The 19,264-nt window shown below is 51.6% G+C and overlaps 1 protein-coding gene across 2 annotated transcripts in view; it reads right to left on the bottom strand.

Annotated features, from left to right (window-relative positions):
- Positions 1-19,264, bottom strand: part of GRIK4 (glutamate ionotropic receptor kainate type subunit 4) — a 423,105-nt gene that overhangs the window by 292,089 nt on the left and 111,752 nt on the right. For both annotated transcript variants that reach the window (XM_072822392.1, XM_072822393.1), the window contains exons 3-4: positions 6,538-6,643; positions 1,070-1,201 (exon numbers count right to left, since the gene is read on the bottom strand). In XM_072822392.1, coding sequence (XP_072678493.1) covers positions 1,070-1,151 — 82 coding nt within the window. In that variant the 5' untranslated portion in view covers positions 1,152-1,201; positions 6,538-6,643. The remainder of the gene's footprint in view (positions 1-1,069; positions 1,202-6,537; positions 6,644-19,264) is intronic.

Below are 19,264 nucleotides of genomic sequence, written 5' to 3'. Positions count from 1 at the left end.
TCAGCTCTAACGCTTTCAGATTCAAATTTAGATTTAGGATCTTGCCTTTGGCAGTACTCACTCCCCCCCACACCTGGCTCCCCACCCCAGTCTAGGAAGAGGGGCACCAGATGGGTACCTGTCTGTAAAACCTGCCTAGGTTTGAGTCCTTCTAGGGCTGTTGCTTAGCCATGCCCCAGGGGTCCTACTGTTCAACCAGCCCTCTTAGGACCAAAGGCCCACCTGCCTAGGCTTCTCAATGCTTTGCACGCCCCCCCCCCATCTGTCTTCACTGACCCCCACCCCCATATACATGCAATCCCCCAGTCCCTGATACCCCACATCAGTGTTAGGCTGTCATCTGATGGCCCATATTTCTCCCTGCAGCTGGGGCCGTGTCCCTACAACCCAGGTTAGCAGTGCCTCAGCCTGCCATTAACGAGCCCTGCAGGGTCCTGGGGAAGAAGAGGCACTGGACGTCCCAGGCACTCCCGGATTCCCTGGGGAGCAAGGCCTTGCTCCAGGAACCAGGCTGCTGCTGACAGGGTAGGTAGCCGCACTGCCTGCCCACGCCTAGAGTGGGCACCCCCACAGCAGCAAGGCCGGGGAGAGAGCATGTGTCATCCACGTGGCCTTGAAGCAGCAGTCCGGGAGACACACCAAGTCGAGGGCCCTGCCAAGCAGCCGGCCAGGGGCCCCGAGCGCACTCCCTGACTATCTGAGGCACACTCTCCAGGAAGCCTTCTTGGATTGATCGGAGGAGAGGAGAGGTGATCTCTGCCCTAATTTCCAGCCCTGGATTTAGAACCCCCACGGCCATTCCCATCCTCCTCCTTCACCTGACAGCTGCACCTTAGTGTGCCCGGCTGAGTAAGTCACAGACTGTAACAGGGACGCAGCATCTTTATTCTCACAAGGGGGCAGTGCACCTTCACCCCCAGCCCCGCCAGCCCCTACCACCACTGCGAGCCCAGCTGTACCCAGGGAGGGCACAGGGCAGGACCAGATGTCCCCCGTGGACACCTGGGGTAAGAAGGGGACAGGAGCCAGCTCTGGGCTGCCCCCAGGGTGCCATACGAGCAGCACTTACCGATCCTCAAGGAGTGCGGGCTGCAGGCGACCATCACGAGCCACGCGGGAAGCAGCACCAAAGGCGCCGAGACGCGGGGCATCTTCTATAAATCCTCATGGAGCCCTCTGCTGGTCTGGGCATGACATAACTCTGTGAGAGAGCGGTGGGAGCGCGTGAGTCCTCTGCCCCCAAGAGGTAGCCACCCACCAGGCCCTGTGACCAGAGCTACCAGGCCGGAGCCTCCGTGGGGAGGGGCCCACGGTCCCCTGCAGAGCTGCTAGTAGTGCCTGCGGGAGCACTGCTGGCCAGCTCGGGGCCTCCGCTCTTCCTCCCTAGGCCAGGCCCACAGAAGGCTCAGGTTCTAACTCCCACCCCTCAAATCAAATTGGGGGCACATGGGAGTAACTGTGGCCGAATGATGGAAGGGGCTCCACTGTTTTTAGATCTCTAATCGGGGATGAAAACCTTTATCTGCTCTTAAGAAACAAGAGCCATGAGTGAGCAGAAGAGGAAGAGGTGGCAAGGTGGTGCCACTGCCCAGGGACACGCCACATGTACCCCCTCACTGGGGAGTGACGTGGGGAAGGAGCTGGGTTCAAGTTCTGCTCCTCCACATGCTAGCGAGGTGGACTTCAGGAGGACTTCCCTCCACCACTCAACTCCGTTCCCTCACAGGTAAAATGAGCATGACAACACTCAGGTGGTGGAGCTGAGCTGCGGCCCAAGATAACATGAGGAAAGCAGCTGTGCTCAGCCCTGGCCTAAAGGATGGGCTGGACACCGTCAGTCCCTCCCTGGCCCAGATGAGAGAGGTCTATTCTTAGCAAATACTGAGGACAGAACCACACATACCAGGGCATCAGCTGATTTCCACATCTGCCCCTGCCACCTGCTGGAAACTAACCCCTCCCCATCTTCTGTCCACCAAACCCCCTTCCTCCTGAGGCCAATCGACCTCTGATGACAAACCAGAGCCTTGGAGGGGACTGCCTCCCCCCAGCAGTATGGGAGCTGTCCCCTCCCTGAGACCTCTGACACCCTAGGAACAGAGTCTGCACCCCATCAGTGGGTCACGTGGGGCTGGTAAACACCTGGATATGCTAATCCTGAGTCACCCCTGGTTAGGAAAGTAGTGTTAAAATGTTTCCTCCTCCCACCCCCTGGACAGAGAATCCAAAGAAAAATGGGCAAGAGACTAGAACAGACACTCTGCTAGGAACTATGTCCAAAAGCCTATAAACATGTGAAAAGAGTCTCAACTTCCCTGGGCACCAGGAAATGCAATTTGAAACCACAATGAGATACCACTGACCAGGGGCACCTGAGTGGCTCAGCAGTTGAGCATCTGCCTTTGGCTCAGGGCGTGATCCTGGGATCCTGGGATTGAGTCCCACATCGGGCTCCTTGCATGGGACCTGCTTCTCCCTCTGCCTATGTCTCTGCCTCTCTCTCTAAAATGAATAAAATATTTTTTTTTAAAAAGATACTACTATACACCGACCAGAATGACTTTTTTAAAAAAGATTTATTTATTTATTCATGAGAGACATGGGGGGGGGAGCAGAGACACAGGCAGAGGAAGAAGCAGGCTCCATGCAGGGAGCCCGACGTGGGACTCGATCCCAGGTCTCCAGGATCACGTCCTGGGTTGAAGGCAGCACTAAATCGCTGAGCCATCAGGGCTTCCCAGAATGACTTTTTTAAAAAGACAATATCAAGTGTTGACAAGGACATGGAGCAACTGAACTCTCGTACAGTGTCAACGTAAGCATGAATTGATATAACTGTTTTTGAAAATTGGTCTCTTTGGCCTCAAAACCCAGAGCTTTACATAGATCCTAGGGACCCAGTAACCCCACAATAAGTGTACTTCCAACAGAATGTACAAGTATGTGCTCAGATGCATTAGATGTATCAGAATATTCATAGCAGCACTTTGCATTTCCCCAAACTGGAAACTACCCAGATGTTCAGCAGCAGAATGGAGAAATACTATGTGTCACACAACAAAGTTACATGGAAATAAAAATACTTAACAACTACATGTAACTGTCTGGATGAACCTCATAAACATAATGTGAGCAAAGAAACCAGGCACAGAAGAACCCATTTACTACGATTCTTTCTATAAAAAAGTACAAAAAATTGTTAGTAGCCCAGCAGGTGGTTTATTCTTGGGGGCAGGCACTGACTAGAAAGAAACATGTGGGGTCTTCTGGAGGGTGCTGACGATGTCCTGTTTCTTATATTCACTTTCCTGTGTGTGTGTTGCATACTTTAGTAGGTCTTCATTTAATGATGCTCCCCAGCACCACACCCTTGATTGATTTTCCAGCCACACCCAGCACCTGGCAGCTTCCTGAGCACACCTGGTCTGGTTCCATCGGCCTGTTGCCCCCCTCACCGACCCCTGCCACTTGCCAAAGTCTGGAGCCTCTCTATATGCCACGACAGCAGGTCACAGTGACTCTAACAGCACTTTCCTCCCACTTCTGCTGCCTTTGGGTGTCCACATGGGGAATCAGTGTGGACTCCTCAAGGCCAAGGACAGTTGCCAGTGTGCTGCCGTACTTATACACAACAGATGCACAGTACATACTTGTTCGATGAGCAGAAGGCCTCAAGCAATTACCCGGAATCAGGAGTCAGAGTTAACAAAAGGTAAAGGACTAGCACAAAGGCAACTGTGCTGTTGGCCGATCAGGCCCAGAATCTCTGTCCTTTCCTTCGTAGGTGTTGGTGCAAGGATAGATGACAGCAAACACAGTCTCAAGAGAAGCTTGACATTCTTACTCATTATGGATAAAGTCGATTGTTCAGTGATTATCTCCCCACTGGAATGCAAGCTCAAACAAAGGAGGTGGGGCAAGGGGGCAGAAATCTTGTTCGTCTGTCTCCATGGGGCCCAGAACAGGACCTGGCATATTTTACAGCCTCAAGAAATATTTGTTGAATGGATAAATAAATCCGCTGTCAAAGAGGAAAGAACTGTAAAAATCTGGTTGGGCTATATAAAAGCAATACTAACTATAATCATTTATGTCAAATGCCTTCCATTTATGCCCGATCAGCACGCCGCACGGTAATTATTATTCAGACTGCTAAATAGGTGTCAGATTAGCCTGTGTAAATTCTATTTGATGACACAACTACACTCAGTTCGTGCAGGCCTGACTCTTGTCGTTCATGGCCCTAAAGCCTAGTTGACCCTGGAGATAGCGTGCAAGCACTACGGTGACGGAGGTCCTGGGCTGCTCTGGGGCCTCGACCGTATAACCCAGGGCATAAAGATGAGCAATAATCCCCTTCCAAACCTTACAGGAATACAGAGAACCATGGTGTTACATGATTGTAAGCCCCGCTGGTTTGCAAAATTCTTTCCACGGTCTCCTTCTTATTTAATCCACGAGACAAGCTCTATTACAGCTGAGGAAGCTGAGCCTGTGAAAGGTCAAGTGCCTACCTCAAGGTCACACAGCTGTCACGAGGCGAAGCCAGGGACAGCCCAGTCTCTGATTCCACAGGCTTTCCTTGTATAGCTTCACTGTTTACACAGAGGAGCAGGAAGATGAAGCTTTCAGATTCTTTATCATAAGAAAGCACAAAGAAATCTGAGGTCTTGTTTTCATTTTAATGTTTAGATGAATCTGGTCTTAGAATCAAAAAGGGCAGCTTTTATCAACTAAAACTATTTAAATAATTTAGGGAGGGAAAAGAAATTATCCGGGAGATACAGCACCAAGGCCCCCTTCCCACTAACCCTGTCCCTCCTTGGGGAGTTTTCCCTCCTGCTGTGGCTCCTCACCGCCCGCCCGCATGGTGTGGCTTCTAAATGAGCGGCCCATGCCCAGTGTTCTTGCACAATACAGCCGTCTCCACCATTCTCTGGATGTTGCAGAGCACTTCAGACCCACCTCGTTCTAGGCAAAAGACAACCTCTCCACCGCACCCACCTGCTCCTTCTCCTACACCCTTCTTCTTGGAAGGCAGCACCACACCCTACTCATCACCCAACCCTGAAAGCTGAAGTCGCCCCAGATTGTTCCTTCCCCACACCCTACTCTGATCAGTCACCACATCCCAACAGCTCTGCCTCCTAAACACCATGACTGTCTCTGCATCACCATGAACTCCCACCTCCATCCCACCCTTGTCCAGATGTCTATCAGCCATGACCTGGACCCTGGCCATAGCAGCCGGGTAGCAGGGATTCTTGCTAAAACGCAAACATGATAATGACACACCTAGGCCCAGTCTCGCCTAGCTCTCTGCTGCCTCAGGGATCAAGGGCGCTCCTCACTCCAACAGGCAAACCCTTCATGACTTGGCTCCTACTCACCTGTCCAGACCATCCAGCCCACTGCACCTGACACTCCACCAGAGCTTAAGCCCTGACTTCCCCAATATGCCACTTCTGTATGAACTTCCAGGTGGGATGTGGTCTCAACCCCTGATGGCCTGGAACCAGTTTTCTACAGGATCAATGCATTATCTCTCCTCTGAGGCTCTGTGATCCCTTCCCCATATGTTGCCACCATACCTGAAATATTCGTCCTTAAGGCACACAACCTGCTACAAGGATGCTGTCTTCCCACAGAACCATCAAAAGTGATAGGAGGGACTGTGACAAGCATCTAGCATGCTATTTGGCACATAGTAGGTTCTCTATTAATACTGGACAAATGAATAAATGAACAGATGGCATTAAAAATGGATTGATGGCACCTGGGTGGCTTGGTCCGTTAAGCATCTGCCTTCGACTCAGGTCATGATCTCAGGTCCTGGGATGGAGGTGGGGCTCCCTGCTCAGCAGGGAATCTGCTTCTCCCTCTCCCTCTGCCCCTCCCCCCTGCTCCTACTCTCTCTTTTTCAAATAAATAAAATCTTTAAGAAAAAAAAAAGGCATGGGCCGGGGTGCTCTGGCTGGCTCAGTCAGTAAAGTACATGACTTTTGGTCTTGGGGTCATGGGTTTGAGCCCCGTGTTGGCGGTAATTTAGTTAAAAATATAAAGGGGTCATTTTAAAAAAGACTAAGTGTACACAAGTATGAAATAAATTCCCATTTGACTTGTACATTTTGTGTATCTGCTGTGGTTACAACAAACAATCCAAGTGGACATCATGGTGTGGATCTGGGCAAGGAGGGATCACAGCACGGAGGGGGAAGCAAGCATGTACTGCTCTTTTCTAGCAGAATTTAAGTTCAGAGCAGGATCTCTGAGGGTCTCTGTCTCCACCTAACCAGAGCTGGGCCTCACTCCTGGACTTCGGGGAACTTGGAAGGCTAACAGTCAAAATGCAGCCCTTTCCTGGGTCATTGAGGACACTGCTCCAGACAGCATGGGGACAGCTCTGCTGCTGTGGCCACCCCGGGATGGAAGCCAGGCTGGGTGTGGCTCCGGACCTCGCTGAGGGAACACTCTCAGGCGGCCTACCTCTTTCAAAGCCCACCTCTTCGTCAGTAACACGGGAGTAGCAATGCCTACCTCACAGGGTGATGAGCACCAGGAGAGCGGGTAACACGCTGCAATTTTCCACCTGTGTCTCCAATGCCTAGCACAGGCTGGCACATAGTAGGCACTCAAAAAATATCTGTGGAAATAATGAAAGAATCCAGTCAGATAACATACGTGGGAAAAGGCTCTGGCAGCATGAAGCAGACCGTGACTGACATTTGGAGCCCTTGCCCACAAGGAACCTACAACCCAGACCCCACTTCTCTGCGGCACAGGCTGTCCTGGGAAGCTCCAGCCCTGCTCCAGTCCGTGATGCAGGGCAGTGTGACTACACACCGCCCCCGTGAGCACTGAGAGGATGTGCCACGTCCCCACCTTGGCCCTACTGCTTACCTGCCCAGGGGCATTTCCTCATCCAAACACCAAAAACCACTTGTCCCCACTTGTTCCAGAAGGATAACCTAATTTTCTTTTTCTGTTTCTTTTTCTTTTTTTTTTTTTTTTTTTCAGAATCTCAGGACAGGTCAGCTTCCCCAAGCCAGAGGATCCAGACAAATGTGTCCAGACATCTCTGGCTCACTTCCGTGCTTCTACTTGGATTTCTTGCGCCCTGAGGGCAGGCTCTTCGTCCCCTTACTCACTGCTGGGTGTTCAGCACCAGGAACAGCGCCCGGCTCCCTGGGACCGCAAACACCCCTTGCTCAAGCCTTGCATGAGCGAGTGGCCGTTTAACCCTGTGCTTAAATTCCATCCTCTCTCCACGACCAGGCCATAGGCTCCCGGGAAGCAGGGGAACATCTCTTTCGTGCACATATCTTCCTGACACACTTTGCTATAGTGCCCGTATCACTCAGAAGCTCAGTAAGTGTAGATCCCCAACTGACACCGGTGCAACACAGAGACAGCACAGCCCACCGCCAGCCCACTGTGTTCAGGCCCTGAGCATGCTGCCTGGACCCCTGGCCCAGCTGTGCTAAGTGGCCTCTCCTCTCCTGATTTGTCAGCAGTCCCTCTGCCAGTCTCTCTCTCGTCCTCACTGGGCTGTTACACCATTAATCGTGATTTTCCAGGGTGGGTCTGAGAGGAGGCCGACAGCTGCCAGACGGTGTTTGGTGGCAGAGATGACAGAGGAAATCAGAGGGGCAGCCAGATTAATTACAGGTTTTCTCTCGTCTGTGAGCAACAAGATCCTGATTACTCCTCATGACGCTCCGGGCTCCTCAAGACAAATGGATGTGGGCTTCTCTGCTGTTCTGAACCCCCCAACTGGATGACACTTCCAGCGCAGCCAGCAGCTTGGACAAAGTACGCTGGGTGGCAGGGTGGCCAGGGCAAGGGAGTAGGGCCACCCCCGGCTCTGTGGTCCCCTTGAGGGAGAATCAAACTCTGGAACCTGATGCTGCTGGGCAGGACAGGTAAGTATTCTCTCTCTGGAAAGTAGTGTGATGCCAGGACCCAGGCCTGTCCCGGGAGGCAGGGACCTGGGTATTCACTGGCTCTGGGAGATACTCCTCTGAGCCTCAGTTTCTTATTCTGTAAAAATGAGGGAATTGGCCCAGATAATCTTTTAAGTGGTGTAATTCCACAGTTCTAGAAATTATACTTCATGCTTACATTTACTGAATATATACTTACTACATAAAAAGGACTATTTCAGCCACAGCGCTCCTCAGAAGAGCCCTGTGAGGCAGATTCTCTCACCTTCTCCACCTGTAGATGTGGAAACTAAAGGTGCACAGGTTGAATGATGCCTCCTAAGGTCACCTGGCTGGCCAATGGGAGTGCCAGGCCACCAGCTCCAAGACCTGTTCTTCCTCACTCTTCTCTATACATCCCTTCTCTCTGCATCCCAGAACCTGGCACACAATTGGCACTTGAAGAAATGTTGGGCTGTGATTATAATGATTATCATGATGTTGAAAGAGAGGAGTTAAATCCAAGCAGATCTAGGGCCCATTTGCACATTTTTCACATCGGAGGAAGCAAGCAAAGAGAAATGAGTCTGAGTATGTCCCTTGGCAAAATGATCAGCCCAGGTGTCCTCAATTGTTAGGATTTACCATCAGGAGATGCGCCCAGGCGTTAGTGATGAGTTACAATGTGGCAGGTTAGCCAACACTTGCGTTGGCATGGGAGTTGGACCTGGTCTGACTCGTCAGGATAAACTGAAGAGCAGTGGCTGGCCCCAGCCCAGGCCTGATATTAGGGAAGGGTATTCAGGCGGCACAGCATCCCCAGGCATCGGCTAGCACCGCGGGCATGTGTCTAGGGGTAGCTGTCCCCCATCCTCAGACACTAATGAGCAAAACGTAAGGAATAACCAGTCTCTTCTCCCCTCCAAGCCACCTCCCCGTGTAGATTTCAGACTGAAGCCCTCAATCCACTTCAAAAGAGTGGCCCCTCACCAGGGGCCTGAGCAGACATACTTGGTTTCTAATCCCAGATGCCACTATGTGTCCTTAAACTGGTTACTTAAGAGCTCCATTTCCACGAATGTAAACCATGGGCAACAATGGCACCTCCCTTGAAAAGCTGCTGCAATAGGTTTTGGCTGTAATAGGATCAATGTGAACTTCCTTTCTTTCCTCTCTCCACCCTTGTTCAGGGCTCCCTCCAGCCCCATATGCATGTATCCCAAACCGCATCTGCATCTTCGCCCAACAAGACTGCCTCCCATGCCTCCAGCCAATATTAATGCACAGCCCTCTCATCCCCAGAATGCTGCTCCAAGTCAAGCCCATCCCAGAAGTTTTCCCTGAAATCAGTCTTCCTTCCTTACTCAGATCCAGCCTAGCAGAGGAGAAAAAAAAAAAAAAAAATCAGGGATTGGAGGTGGAGAGCTGATCTTGGACTCATCTCTTAACCTCTCTTCTGTAAAATGGGGAAATTATACTCCTACCATCTCCCTTGCAGGGTTGCTAAGAAAACCAAATGAGAAAATGAGTGGAGCATTTCTTTGCAGATGAGTGAAGTGCTTTCTAAGCACAATGGTGTATATTGTTCCTTTCCTCTAGGCTGGCCAAAGCATATGAACATACTCAATAGCACTACAAGATTTATACTTTATTCATTCAACAAATATTTTTACTGAGTGCCTACTAGCAGGCCCTGTCCAGGCCCTGGAGCGTACAGTCAGGGGAGGGATATTAATCCCACATCCAGGTAACCAGATGCCATAGTTACAGACAACGAAGGAAAAGTGCAGGATGCTACAGAGCGCATGGCAGGGGGACCTCATGTGGTGGGAAGGGAAGGCTTCCCTGAGGACAAAGGTTTGACCTGAGTTGGCCAGGTCTCTCAAAGGGGACACAGTGAACAGGGAGAAGAAGATCCCAGACAGAGGAACAACACGGAGGAGACCCAGAGGCCTCAGGTGGCAGCCAGCGCAGCGCGTTTCAGAAATGGCGAGGCATCCACGAGGGTGGGAAGCCGAAACATCTTCTTGATCTGCTGTATTTATGTCCAGTCTCCCCCATTAGGCACCCCCAGCTCCTGGATACAGCTCTGCATCTAAAGCCAACTGCCTCCGTGAACCTTGGACTGGACCCAGCGGCCTTCGCAGACAAGGCAAGGGACCACTGCATCTCGATCCCCTTTCAATGCAAAGGAAGTGGTTAGAGGTGAGAAGATGGGGAGTTAATCACCAGTCTCAGTGAGCTGGGGAAGGCGGGAAGAGGATCCCAGGGTAGGATGTGAAGGCCAAGGCTGGCTCAGGATGGTGAAAAACGTCCCTGGCATTTATCTGAGGCCACCAGGCTTGGCCCAGGGGGAAAGGACGCCTAGCAGAGACCACATGAGCCGAGGCTTTGAAATAAAATTGCCCAGTGCTGGAGCTGTTGGTAACACATTTAGAGCAGAGAGGCCTTGCAGGAGTGTCCACAGAGGAAATAGAGAGTGAGCAGGGGACAGACACAGAGAGAAACCGCTTTTTAGGGACAGCGTGTTAATTGCCTCCGGATAGACACAGCTCTCCCTTCCCTGCTCGGGATCTATCTGGGTGTGGGGAGGACAGGGGCTATCCTGGAGAGGGTTGGCCATGCCCTGGAGTGAGGCTGTATGCACTGCAGCCTTCCAGAAGGAGATCTGAAGAGAGCTGGGTGGGAGCCGTGTGACGGGGGAGGGGAGGTACATCAGAATTTAACTCTCTGAAGCCAGAGACGGGTTATTACAGACTCGTGGGTGATGGTACACTATCTCCAGCTCCACTGAGGTCAAAGCTGGAGGAAAGGGCTCTGAATGTTAGTGATAAAGAAGCAAGCAAGCCCTAGGCTGTCTGGGTGCCTCAGTTGGTTGAGCGGCTGCCTTGAGCTCAGGTCACCATCCCAGAGTCCTGGGATGGAGCCCCACATCCGGCTCCCTGCTTCTCCCTCTCCCTCTGCTGTTCCCCCTGCTTGTGCTCCCAGGCTTTCTCTCTCTCTGTGTCAAATAAATAAATGGAATCCTTAAAAAGAAGAAGAAGAGAAGCAAGTCCTGAAATGAGAGCTGCTGGGTCACAGATATGGAGTCATCCCTTGGCACAGCTCTATCATGCCCAAGTGGAAGCCCTGCTGCATCTGGGGTCTCTGACACCAGAGAGCAAGGTCCTGTCCTCTTTTTCGGAGTCCTGGCCAGAACAGGGAACAAAGCAGCCCTCCATAGGTGTAGCGTTCCTTGGGGAAGCCCAGGACCAGCCCCTTGGCTGGCACTTCCAGGGGTGGAGGAGGAGTGGGGGGTGAGGAGGACAAGAAAGTTAGATATGGTAAAATAAAGGTGCATAACAAAGCAGGTGGTGTCCTCTTCAAAATGCAAAGCAGTTGGACTTATTCTATGGGTGTCATCCAAGCTAAGGAGTCTCTGGGACTTGCCAAAGAGCACACAGAGGGACCATCCACCCCTTCCCGCCACCCTGCTCTGTTAGCACTACTACTGTCTACTTAGGGAAGGCCTGGCACCAGGCTCTGTGAGGGGCAGGGAACAGTCACTGGCTGCTGGCCAGCTGCCCCCTGGAGAGGGCTCTGGAACGGCAGTCAGGGTAGGAAGGAGAGTTGCTTTTCATCCTAAAGTGTTCTCTACTGTGTGCATTTTAAGAGATTGGATTGCTTTTTCAATTAAGAAATCTAATTAATAATTTAGAAAACAATAAAGAATCCCAACTTTCTCAATGATTGGCTCCAAGACGTGGGCATGTTACTGAGCCTGGGTCCCCCTCCTCTGTATAGTGAAGCTAATCACCTCAGGTTCACGTGCTCAGCGACTGACTGCTGGGCCCGTCCAGGTCCCTTGCAGGCTTTATGGGCCACTCGGCACTGGCTGTTCTGAGCTGACCCTGGAGCCTGGTCCGAAATCACACTCCCCTCCCAGCCACAGCCCAAGCCCAACAGCCACCCCCCAGCCTACCTGCAGTGTCAGTGCTCACCTCTGAGCAAACTCCTCCCCCCATACACACACCTGGGCTCTGGTTCTTGGCTGGATCCCAGGCCCCAGGCCAGAGGAGAGCCCTCCCTCTGAAGGAGAAACACTGGGGTAAGGTGGGGGCTATGTTCAGCCAGTCTGTGAGGGGTTTAGGGACACAGAGGACACACTCTCCAGCAGCTGCCCCGGGCTTCTGCATTTGTCAGAGGCCACAGAGGACAGCCCAGCTCTCAATCAGCCTGCCGAAGTCCCATTACTTTCCCTCTGCCACAGCCTGGAGAGGTCATGGAATCCAGAGGTCAGGCAAGTCTGTGGACTGGAAGTCCAGGGACATGTATAGTCTCAGGGCAACCCCGGGGGGTGGGGGGAACCGTGACCTCCTTAGCTAAGCAGGGGAGCTGTCCCCACACTCAGCATCCCCTGCCCAGGGGCCGGGATGAAAGGAGCACATGACATAACCCTGGGAGCCCAGCTCTCTCCCGTGTGCTGTCTGCCGTCAAGGAGCTTCCTGGAAAAGCATGACATCACAAGCAGCACGCTTGTGAACACATGACGTGGGACAGTCAGAAAGCAGCTCTCACAAGGCAGGGCAGACTTCGTGTCACCAAATGAGAAAGGAGGGCTGGGAAGACAGAGGCAGAAAGCATCCCTGGGCCTGGACAGGTGTGCAGGATTCTTGGACAGTGTGGACACACGCTGCTTAGGAAAGGAGACCTTCCAGCAGGGTGCCAGGAAAAGCAAGAGGTGGCCAAAGGGCAGTGACCAACCAGCTTGGCAGAGGCACACTTCCCAGAGAGAGATAAGTGCTGGGGTCAGATTCGAGCAGGCCTTGAATGCCAAGGTCAAGGAGCTCGGACTTTATCGTCTGGGCAATAAAGAGCCCCTGAAAGTTTCTGGGCAAGGGGGGCGGGTGAATACTGGAGCTGTACTTTAAGGGAATCAATGTGATCAAGGTGTGCCAGATGGCCTGGAGGCCAGAGAGGCCCATGAGTGGGCACTTAGCCACTCGGGAAGGGCCAAGAAAGTGAAGGAAGCTATTCCTGAAGGGAACAGTCCCTGTACTGCTGAACAGGGTGCTACGGGTGCTACGTTTGCCCACAGACTGGAAAAGAAAGGTTCTGGGCTGCCAAGCTTTGGGCCAGAGCATAGACTTCATGGGTCTCCAAAGAAAGCAGAGCCCCAGGCAGCTCTGGAACCAGCTCCAGCAGGACACGGGACATCATTCGGCAGAGCCTGGATGGGGCCCAGATGGGAGTGACTCTGTGGAAGAGTCTGGTCTTGGAGTCAGAAGGCCTGTGTTCAAAGCTGGCTTCACCACTGTTCCCTGCAGGACCGTGGTGTGGGCGGGTCCTGTGCTCCCCCCCCCTCCCCCCCGCCCCTTCATTCCCCATAAAACCATGAACCGGGAGACAGCGCTACAGGCCCCATCTACTTCACAGGGTCGTCCAAAAATGAAAGAGGACGTTAAATGTCCAAAAATATTTTCATAACATGTAATCAGAAAGTCAGGAAGATTTTCTTCCTTTTTTACAAAAAAAAAAGTATTTATTTATTCATGAGAGACACAGAGAAAGGCAGAGACAGAGGCAGAGGGAAAAGCAGGCTTTCTGCAGGGAGCCCGATGTCGGACTCGATCCCAGGATCATGCTCTGAGCCAAAGGCAGATGCTGAGCTACTGAGGTGCCCTGGAAGATTTTCTTCTAAATCGGTCTCTGTGGTTTCTTCATTCTTACCTCCTCCACTGCAACCCTCATCCCTCCAACATTTTATTCCCTGTCTTTGGTCCTAGAATGTATGTCTGACACCCCAACTCTCAGACTGATCGAACAGATGAATGATTTATCATTGTTTTCTATAAAACACCAAGGACAATGTTTTCCACCTAGTTAGAGCTCAATACATGTATGATTAATTAATAAAAGTGAACCTATAGAGGATGTTTTAATCTTATTCATCATTCTCCTATTCAGTGACTCATATTAACATCAGTGCTAGCGGAAAAAAAAAATAATTAGGATGGCAGTTTGGGAGATCTCTCTCCCCTGCCCCATCTTCATTCACAAAACTTCACATAATCCCTCCCGGAGGAAGGCAGGATAAGGCAGTGGTTAGCAGCACAAGCTCTGTGTCCCCTTCAGACAGTTCCCTGAGTCCAGGCTCTACTTCTTACTAGCAGTGGCCTTGGGCAACTGGGTCACCTCCCTAAACCTGTTTTCCTACCCACAAAATGGAGAAAATGTTAGACCTTCCTAAGGTTGCCTTCAAAGGTTCACCACGATCTTAAGAGCGCGGCTGCAAACAGAAAGCGCACAATGCTTGCCCTGGTACTGAGCTTACTGAGAACTGTTATTGTGTTATTGTGACTACTGCTATTATCGTCCAGAGCCAAATCACCGGAGGTGGTGGTGGTGGGGGGATTGGTATTTGGGTACAGACTTCCCATTAGTGTGGATGATGGTGTGCGCTCTCTGACTGCCAATAGATCAAGCTTCTCATTGCCTTCAACTGGAGAAAGCACATTACGCGGAGCTCTGCAATGCCTCGACCCCCAAGCCAATCTCACATCCTGCTATCAAGTGGCATCTGGGGCTGGGGGCACCGAATGGATCAGTCGCCCTTATGGTGCTAACCCAGCGTTAATGGTGCAAGTGAATTACAAACAAGGCCCACCTGCTGTGCTCAGCAACAAAACCCGGCAGGAGGGTAATTGCCCGGAACTTGAGCACAGGGGGACACAGCAGGCAGGAAACACATTAAATGTGGGGAGGACCGACTTCCCAACACTTTCCTTCTCCACACAGACCCAAGGAGAAGCCAGCAGGCAAGGGGACCGGAAGCCAACAAGGCACCAGATGGGGAACGCTCCAGAAGCGCAGAAGAAAGGTCTTCCAGCAGACCACAGCTGGCTGTCTGGCCCAGCGCCCTCCACAGATCTGAGAGCAGCTTCACGCTGCCTGATACCTTACTTATGTGAGCTTGGACACCACGGATGTCCAGCATGGCCAAGGGCTCCACCCCAGGGAAGGCACCCTCCCTGACACACGACCCCCTGACACACACATACACAAGTGATCGGGGTAGACAATGGGCTCCCAAAGCTGCGACAGACCATGGTGGCATGGAGACGGTTCATCTCTTCATCCATACACTCGGCCCAGGAGGCTCGGTAGAAAAGGACCATTACGCAGGTCTTAAAGGATGGAGACACACACACACGCACCCCTCATACAGACATTCACCAGGTGCATGTATGTAGGCTCTAGGCATCTAAAAGAGAAGCACACAGCCCAAGGCTCTCATGTTCCCACCAAGTTCCCACATGCTCTGAAGCCAAAGAAAAAGGACAAACTTTTGAGATCTGAAGCTGCTCTCAGATCTGTGGAGGGCACTGGGCCGGACAGCCAGCTGTGGTCTGCTGGAAGACCTTTCTTCTGCGCTTCTGGAGCGTTCCCCATCTGGAGCCTTGCTGGCTTCTGGTCCCCTTGCCTGCTGGCTTCTCCTTGGGTCTGTGTGGAGAAGGAAAGCGTTGGGAAGTCGGTCCTCCCCACATTTAATGTGTTTCCTGCCTGCTGTGTGTCCCCCTGTGCTCAAGTTCCGGGCAATACACAGCAGAAAGCAAACCTTGTCTCTGACCACCTTCACTGTCTCTTCCCGGCAAGAAAAGTTGAGCCCTTCCTCTTTTCCCCCTCTACCGGAAAAGCCTTGCCGAGGACCAGAGAAGTGCCTTTACAGCAGCCTTCCTCTTCCTCCTCCCAAGAAATCAGACCATGAAAAGGGGCAGTGACATTTCAGGAAGCCATGAGAATAGCAGGCAGGGGCATCAGCTCTGGAAGGCTGGCTTCCAATCCCAGCTCCCTCATTTACTAGCTGGGGTCAAGACACTGACCCCTCAGCCTGGGCTGCCTCATCTATAAAACCAACCTCAGAGGGCTGTTGGCAGTTTTAAATGAGAAATGCATATAAAGTGTTTAGTACAGTGCCTGGAGCATAGTTAAGCCTCCAGAATATATTCCAAATATAATTCACAATGGCACCACATTCCTGCTACTTAGAAGCAAACAGCTCTACTGATTTTGGTCCACACATTGAATCCAGCAAAGAGCATTTTCATCAGCACTATTTCTTTCATTCAACAAGGATGTACTGAGCACCTAGTCTGTGGAAGCATGAGCTCTTATGCAAAATGACAGTGTCATCCTTGCCCTTGAAGTATTTACTCACCTGTGTCCTGCAGAACTGTACACATACCCACACACAATCACGTATGTATATACACATACGTGCATACGCTTCTGCATGCACACGTAAACACAGAGCCCCTGCCCCTGATAACTTGTCATCTACGCTGAAATTACTATTAGCCACACTGTGGGACCTGGGGGTTGTTAGAGTCTAAGCACGAGGCGGCATGGGAATGACTGTACTGTTTCTAGAAGAGGAATCTGGGACTTAGAGAAAATAAATGTCTGACCCAGAGACTAGAAGAAGGATGTCCCCAGGACTAACATTACCAGGCACCCATTCTGCACCACACGTGCACAGGTTAAGTTAGCCACTTCCATATGCTCACGCCATCCAGTCTCACAATAACCCTCTGAGGCCCTACTTGGAACCCTCCTGAAAAGATGAAGAAACAGAAATTCAGCAAGGGTAAGTAATTCGCCAAGGATCACAAAGCTAATAAGTGACAGGCCAGGATGCAAACGGTACGTCTGACTCAGACCCGCCAGCTTCTCCCACGGGACCAGAGAAGATTTAGTACGTGGCACAGTTCTGATTAATTGTAGCCTGTCTGGCTGCAGGCCCAGCAGCCTGTGCTCTGACCTCCCACAATACTGGTGGCGGGCCTACTATGCACCCGGCAGTGCGCTCTGAGGGGCAATGCTGAGTCCTTGCGGTTCCACCTGGGGACCTCTGTGTGCATCCCGCCTTTGCCTAGAACATTCTTCCCCCAGAAGACTGGCAAGTGCCTTCACCTTCTTCTGGGCCTTGACTCAAATCCCTGTCTCAGGAGGGCTTCATCCTCCCTGTTCTACTTTTCCTTTCTTCCCTTAACACTAACCACCCCCAGCTTATTATAAAATTTGTTGACTTATTTATCTTTGTTATTTGTATGGGATGCCCTGGCACACGTTTTCTACAGTGTAAAGCTCCCCAGAGAAAGAATTTTGTCTCCTTTGTACTTTATGTGTGCAGTGCACCTGGAGCGACGCCTGCCATACAGCAGGCGCTCAGTAAATGTGCTAAACAAATGTGAGAAAGCTGTGAACGCTAAGTGGCTATTAACATTGAAGATTCAGAGTGCTGATGAGGCTGTGTGTATTCTGGGGTGGGGGCTGCGGCCACTGGGAGTCTCCCACTTCTGCTAGAGGAAGGGCAGCCTTAGGAGCATGGAAACTGGAGGACTTCCTATTGATTACCGTGATGATCCAGACACAAAGGCAGCACTAGAAGCTTCCTATTTACAATGTTCTGACAGCAAACAAGATGAAGTGAGAAGAAGGGCATCAGAGAATTTCCAGGCGTTCTTGTCCTGGATACAAGGAGAACCCAAGGCCATGTCAGAGCCCAGAAGAAGCCAGGAAGCCAGGCTCTGCTTATTGGCACATCCTGAAGGGACAGGGACATGGCAAAGGGGCAGGGTGACGGCGGGTCCTCACAGCCTGGAATGTCAAAACAGTCGAGGAAAATCAAACCCTTGGTGAAGACAGATCCCAGAATCTCAGGGCAGCAAGGAACCTTGCAAATACCACCTAGCACAGGCTCCTCACCTCACAGACACAAAAATGAGGATCGGAGAGGGAAAGTGACTTAACCGAGGTCCAGCATTGGTGGCAGAGCAGGTTCTAAAACCCAAGTCTCCTGACTGCTTGGTCAATGCCTTTTCATGTAGCACTCGCGCGTTAACATGTTTTGAGCTTTTGTGTTTTGTTTTACTGTCTCCCAAAAACCAGCACTCTACTAGGTGTTGGGGACACAGACACTATGCAGAGCAGATAAACACACAGGCAGCGTCACATTCACACACAAGGTGCACAGTGTTATCACGGAGGAAGTGTGGCTCGGTTGCCATGGGAACACTGGGAAGGGGTCCCCAGGCCACAGTCGGGACATCAGGAGGACGCCTCAGAAGCAAGGAGGTTTTGGTTTTTTTTTTGTTGTTGTTGTTTTTTTTGAAGCAAGGAGGTTTAAGCTTGGAGTCGACCAGAGGGAAGGGGAGCGGCGGGAAGAGTCACAGCACGTCCATGGCCTGAAGGGGAGAGGAAACAGGGATCTTGAGGGATCTGTAAACGGTGAGAAACGATGCCCAGAGGGAGGCAGGACCCTGTCATCGAAGGCTTTGGCAGCCACGCTAAGAAACTGGAATGTTATCCTAAGGGTAACATGAGTCATTGAATGGTTAGAAGTAAACGCATGACATAATCAGAATTCCCTCTAGAAAGATCACTCTGATTGCAACCTGCACAGTTTTAGAGGGTTCAGTCTGGAGTCTGGGACGATCAGCTGGATGGTGTCGAAGTCCTGGTGAGAGATAAGGATGACATGAACTAATGCAGGCAAACTAATGCTTGCCTTTGAGACCTTTTCAGGAGGTAGCTGACAGTGATTCCACTCCTGAAGCTCCTGAAGAAACGGGAAATAAGATGACTTCCAGGCTTCGAGAAGGAGCAACCGTGTGCGCGTTGGTGCTACCAGGGGAAGAGCCTGGGGCGGCCAGGTTGGGGCAGGAATGGAGAATCACTCCTGGTTCTCTGTTCTCTCTGGACAGCAGAGAAAGGAACAATCAGGAGAAAGGGACCTCTTGAGGTTTCAAGATGCCGAGAGCTCAGACTGTTTGGGCCTAGGCTCCAAGTTCACCTTTTCCACCAGTGGAAAGCTCCCTATTCAGCTGAGCTTCAGGGCAGGTGTACCTCATGGCCTGCGACTTCCCAGCAGCTGACCCTCTGCTCTTCTGAGGTCAGGGGCCCAACTTGGAGAGGGAGAATGTTAAGAAAGGCACAGAGGGGATCCCTGGGTGGCTCAGCAGTTTAGCGCCTGCCTTTGGCAGGGCGCGATCCTGGAGACCCGGGATCGAGTCCCACATCAGGCTCCCTGCATGGAGCCTGCTTCTCCCTCTGCCTGTGTCTCTGCCTCTCTCTCTCTGTCTGTGTCTCTCATGAATAAATAAATAAAATATTAAAAAAAAAGAAAGGCACAGAAAGTTATTTCTCATTCCTGAAAAAAGGCAGGCCCCTGCTTTGCACGCCACTTTAGAAGACAGGATGACGGCAGAGCGTGGTCATGAAGAACTCAGACCCTGGGGACAGATTCCAACTCCGCCAGCGCCTACCTGTGTGATCTTGGGCAGGTTACTTAACTTCTCTGT

This window comes from Canis lupus, chromosome 3 (genome assembly GCF_048164855.1).
Source record: "Canis lupus baileyi chromosome 3, mCanLup2.hap1, whole genome shotgun sequence".
NCBI classification, from domain to species: domain Eukaryota; kingdom Metazoa; phylum Chordata; class Mammalia; order Carnivora; family Canidae; genus Canis; species Canis lupus.
Note: the sequence above shows the minus strand (reverse complement) of the source record. Positions and strands in the feature narration are given on the sequence as shown.